Source organism: Fulmarus glacialis, unplaced genomic scaffold (genome assembly GCF_000690835.1).
Source record: "Fulmarus glacialis isolate BGI_N327 unplaced genomic scaffold, ASM69083v1 scaffold31724, whole genome shotgun sequence".
In the NCBI taxonomy this organism is placed as follows: domain Eukaryota; kingdom Metazoa; phylum Chordata; class Aves; order Procellariiformes; family Procellariidae; genus Fulmarus; species Fulmarus glacialis.
Genome location: NW_009207911.1, coordinates 1,806 through 7,119, shown reverse-complemented (window position 1 = coordinate 7,119; position 5,314 = coordinate 1,806). Strand labels below are relative to the sequence as shown.

The window sequence follows — 5,314 nt, the reverse complement described above, 5'->3', positions numbered from 1 at the left end:
CCCGGCTGAGCCTGCTCGCCCTCCGCCGCGGCCGTGCTGGCCCAGTCCCGAGGTGGCCCTGGGGCTCCTCGCTCCTCACTGGAGTCCCCCACAGCAGCATTGCAAAAAGCCAGAGTAAGGGACCCTCAAAGCCATTGCTCCTGGAAGCCAGTGACCTGGCTGAGCCTCGAGCTGTGCGTGGGGAGCCCGGGTGGTCAGGAAGGGCTCTGCTTCTGGCTGGGGTGGGACCTGGCAGGGGACACCAGGAGGTGTCCCCTGGTGCCCTGGGGAGCTCCCGGGGCCGGAGGCTCGAGCCCAGGGAGCCGCCTTTCCCTTGCAGAGAACGGGGCCCTGAGGAACGGGACGGAGGAGGTGCTGTCCCTCGAGCAGTGTCCCCCCACCAAGAGGCTGAAGACCAACCCCTGCAACAACAGCAAGGAGCAGCGAGTGGAAGAGGACCAGACCCGAGGTAACGGGCAGGGAGAGCTGCGGAGCAGCATGGCCTGGGCCGTGCATTCTGAAAAGCACTGGGAAACCTCTCTGGGAAAGGGCTCAGCTCTTCCCGGGGGGCCATGAGCTTGGTTTCTGAAGGCAAAAGATTTTGTGGTCTCATGTTGCTCACTTGTGCCTTACAAGACACCAGCAAACCCAACTGCAAGGCATGGCGCCACAAGCTGGGCTGCATTAATTGCTCAGCTTGGAAATGATCTGTGTGTTGCTACTTTGAGCTCTAGCTCTAATACCTCCAGCAGTGAAAGGACGTGGGTTTTGCACCAAAATTTCTAACATGCCCATGGCTTGCCTTCTCTGTGCAATGCTCAGTAAAGCTGTAGTAGTTGTAATGCAAGAAATAAGGCATCTGTAAGTAGAGTGCATTTAAAGTTTGTTGCATAAGGAATGATAAATCTCTTTTTTTTTTAATTTTATAAAGAGCAAATGGTTTCCGAAGTTACGAACAACAGTGGGAGTCTTGAAGGTAATTGATTGCCCTGTCTCGCTTGGGAAAAGGTGTGGGGCTGACGCAGGTGCTTGCAGGCGGCACTAGGCAAAGATCGCGGGTCCCTTTTTAACCGCATTGTGTGGAAAGCGGGAAAGCGCTGTGATTGCAGATGGCTGGGCCTCCCTTTGTGTTGAGGGGAGCAGACTGCTGTGCAGGTTATCCCCACGGGGCCTGTTCCCGGGGAGCCACAGGACCTGCAGGCGGTTCGGATGAGGGGCTCCAGCCTCTGCACCCACGGTGGGGCGGAGGCGCGGGGTCTGCACTCCCGCACGGGGCTCCTGCCCCGGGGTGAGCGGAGCTCTCTCTGTCACACAGACAGCTGTTTGTCCTGCGGGAGGAGAAACCCGGCCACCTTCCACCCACTGTTCGAGGGGGGCCTCTGCCAGACGTGCAGGGTAAGTGCTGCCGTGCCGGGGCTGAGCGGGAGCCTGGGGCCGGAGGGTGCGGTGCAGAGTCCAGCCCCGCTGCAGCCAGCGCTGCCGGGACAGGAGGGGTGCCTGTGCCAGATCCTGGCCACGCCGTATCCACCACGGGGCTGTCCCTCGGCATGTTCTCTCCGCTTGAAGCACCGAGGGTGTGCATCTCTGAGCTCTCACCGTGCACCAGAGACGGAGCAAAGCTGCGTTCTCTGTTCACACTCTGAGCATGGATCCTCATCCTCTGTCCTTCTCTCCTCCTGGCTGTCCTTTCGCTAGGATAGATTCCTGGAGCTCTTCTACATGTACGACGAAGACGGCTACCAGTCCTACTGCACCGTCTGCTGCGAAGGCAAGGAGCTGCTGCTCTGCAGCAATGCCAGCTGCTGCAGGTGGGCCCCGTGCGTCCCCGTCTCTGCTCCTTGTGCTGAGCTCCCAGCGTTGCTCCTGGGGAGCCGCAGGGAAGCAGGGTCGTGTGTGAGCCTGGGCAGGGTGCTGTGCTGGCGCCCCGCTGGCTGCCACACAGCACGTCCCAGCACAGCCTACCCGTCCCCGCTGAGCCACTCTGCACCTGAATAAGTCCTGGGGAGGATGGCAGGAGCTTTACCCACGCCTGGGTCACCATCTTGTCTTAGCAGCCCTAAAAACTGGGGTACTGCCTGAAAAAGCATCCTGCAAAACAGGGCAGGGCTCCGGTGCTGGCAGGGGAGACTGCAGGAGAGGCTGGGGTGACCCAGAGGGGTTTCTGGAGGAGACGGGCATGAGCTGTTGTGGTTTGGGCAGGTGCTTCTGTGTGGAGTGTCTGGAGGTGCTGGTGGGGCGAGGGACGTCAGCCAAGGCAAAAGAGCAGGAGCCCTGGAACTGCTACATGTGCCAGCCCCAGAGGAGCTACGGGGTGCTGCAGCGCCGGCAGGACTGGAACACCCGCCTGCAGGACTTCTTCACCAGTGACAAGGGACAGGAATACGTAAGGGCTGCGGGCAGGCGAGCCCAGCTTTGGGGGAGAGGGCTGCAGAGGGCAGGGCGAACAGCTCAGAATTCCTCAGCCCTCTGCCTTGGTCTCGCTCGTCCACCCTCTCCAAGGCTGCTGGGCTCTTGGCCCCACAGATGCTCCCCTGAAGGCGGAGGCGATGCCTGTAGAGCCAAGGTCTGGCCTCATCGCAGCACTGCCCCGAGCTGGGGCTTCATTGCTGTCCTTTCATTGCAGGCTGCACCCAAAATCTACCCAACGGTCCCACCAGCGAAGAGGAGACCTATTCGAGTGCTCTCTTTATTTGATGGCATAGCAACAGGTGAGGCACTGGAAATGCGTTGTCCTGGCGGCTTGCAGCACTGGTGTCAGGGATGAATAGATTCATGGCCTCAAACCTGTTTCTGACACCTTGGTGAGGAGAAGGGGATGAGGGGCAGGGGGGTCCCCATCAGAAGGGGATGAGGGCAGGGGCTCCCCTTCCTGCTGGACAGGGCTGTGGAGGGGAAAGGGATGGAGGGATGGAGGGAGGGCATGGGAATTTTGCTCACAGAGGTTCCTGCTGCACCGAGTGCTGTCTCGGGTGGCTGGTTTCCCTGAGAAGAAAGAGCTGTGGGAGTGCTGGTAACCTGGCCTCTGGTGAAGGATTGCCTGAGGGCAACTGGTTTGACTCAGTTCACTCAGCTCTGGAGTTCTGCTTTCTGGGAGCAAACCTGCCTGGAGGAACGGGTCAAAGAAATAGTTTGCTCATCTAGAAGTCCTGTGTGACTGCACCCACCTAGGACATGCAAGAGTGGCCACATGACGAAGGAGACTGCGAGACTAAAGAGAGCAGTGCAACCTCAGACCTCTGTCCCTTGGCAGGGTACCTGGTGCTGAAGGACTTGGGCATCCAAGTGGAGAAGTACATCGCTTCAGAGATCTGCGAAGACCCCATCGCTGTTGGCACCATGCGGCATGAGGGCAACATCACCTACGTGCACGATGTCAGGAACATAACCAAGAGAAACGTGAGCACCGCTTCCGTGGGAGGGCTGGGGAACGTGGCGCCTCGGCCGCGTGGGTCTCGCCCCACCAGCCCTGGAACGGGCTTGCCCCCTGCCCTGCCGGGGAGGAGAGACCCACTTTCGTGGTGTCTCCTATCTGGGTCTGTCTGTTTGCTCTAGATCGAGGAGTGGGGTCCCTTTGACCTGGTGATCGGTGGAAGCCCCTGTAATGACCTCTCCCTTGTCAATCCGGCCAGGAAGGGGCTATATGGTAAGGCTGCTTTGCCTCTGCAGGGCTGGGTACCCCCGGGGTGTTCCTGGGGTGCGGAGCCACCTTAAAGTCCAGGGAAGTGGTTCAGCCCCAGTCTGCGCTGGTGGTGGTTCCCCTCTGAGCTGCAAACCGTGGGGTGGCACCTGCAAAGCACAGGCTGTCTCCATGCCAATCGCGGTGGGGAGGGCAGCCGGGCCCCCTGGACCCGTGCCCCCCGTGCCGCAGCTGGTCCCAACCTGCCGCTCCGGCGCTCTCCCTCGTAGAAGGAACCGGGAGGCTGTTCTTCGAATTTTACCACCTGCTCAACTACGCCCGTCCCAAGGCGGGAGAGGAGCGCCCCTTCTTCTGGATGTTCGAGAACGTGGTGGCCATGAGGGTCAACGACAAGAGGGACATTTCTCGGTTTCTGGAGGTAGGGGTTGCCGCCGGCTTCCGGAAAGGTGTCGGAGCAGGAGACGCTTGCCGGGCTGTGCAAGGTGTGCCGAGGCTGCCAGGGTTTGGCTGTGGTTTCGTATAGCCCCGGCGCTGGAAAACCCCCTGCCTGATGCACGCGCCAGGAATCGACTTTTAGTCTTGGCTCTGGATCCCCCCTGGCTTTCAGCAGGTTAACCCTGAGCACTCGTTCTCTGGGGGAAGGTTTTTGCCAGCCTTCAGAAAGCATCTGTTCAGAGCAATGCCTGTTGTTTCTAGGGAGAGGGAGGTCAGGGACTGGAAAGGATTTTTAACTCTGTGGTAGCCAAGACGGGCTGTGCATCGGCAGGAACCCACGTGTGTAAAAGCCCCGTGGGAGGCTGACAGTCCTGATCCTGGCCCAGAGAAATCAGCACTGAACACGCTGTGATTTTCATTAGCCGCTGGCCATGGCTATGGCGCGGGAGCCCGCATGGCCGACCGGACCGTGCTCTGGTGTGGAACAAGGGTTTGTTGGGGCTACATCCTTAGGAGGATTCGCTGAAGACTTTGAAGTCTCTGCAGTGCGGTGGAGAAGGGCTTCCCGTGCAGGAGAGGGCTGAGCCCACATCTCCTCTAACTTTTATTTTTCCCCCTCTCGTGGCCTGCAGTGTAACCCGGTTATGATTGACGCTATCAAGATATCAGCTGCCCACCGAGCACGCTATTTCTGGGGCAACCTTCCGGGGATGAACAGGTAATTGTTTGCTGTCATTTCGAATCTCTCGCTGTAGTTGTGTTTTGTGGTGCTTCTGTGGCGGTTCTTTCCTCCTCGGCCCTAAGCCCAGCTCCTGGGAGCCAAAAAGCTGCAGCTCCCGTTGGGTGCAGTTTCCCTGTGGTGATGTGCACATGACGATGCGCTTGTTAATGACCAGCGGTGAGACTGGGAAAAGTGTAGCGGCGTCCTCTGCCCCCGGACCTGAAGCCTGCGGAGGGAAGAGCGATAGGGCTTGCGCAGGATGCTGCGTGGTGCGTCTAGCTTGGGGAGGCACATGTGCACCAGCCTTCATTTAAGACCCAGGCTGATGCAGGGTGCTGTATGGCAGCCCCGTGCCCCAGTCGGTGCCGTGCAGGCGTTTGCTGGAGATGAACCTGAGCAGCTGCCTTGGCCGGGGCCGCTCAGCCCGGTGCAGCGGTGCAGGGAAGCTCGGCTGCTGCTGCTGCAGCAAAGCACGACTGCGCTCCTCCAAACTTTGTTCACACCTTGTAGCGCCCCAAATTCACAGCAAAACACAACGGAAG

At 59.7% G+C, this 5,314-nt stretch overlaps 1 protein-coding gene across 1 annotated transcript; it reads left to right on the top strand.

Moving 5' to 3' along the window:
* Nucleotides 1-319: 319 nt before the first annotated feature.
* Nucleotides 320-4,806, top strand: DNMT3B (DNA (cytosine-5-)-methyltransferase 3 beta; the record flags this gene model as incomplete). Its single annotated transcript, XM_009576308.1, is given in 10 exon segments — nt 320-448; nt 911-955; nt 1,295-1,374; nt 1,675-1,787; nt 2,179-2,362; nt 2,603-2,687; nt 3,230-3,375; nt 3,532-3,622; nt 3,886-4,034; nt 4,684-4,806. Coding segments are annotated over 10 exon segments (1,145 nt in total), but the record flags the coding sequence as incomplete, so codon positions are not given.
* Nucleotides 4,807-5,314: the final 508 nt, after the last annotated feature.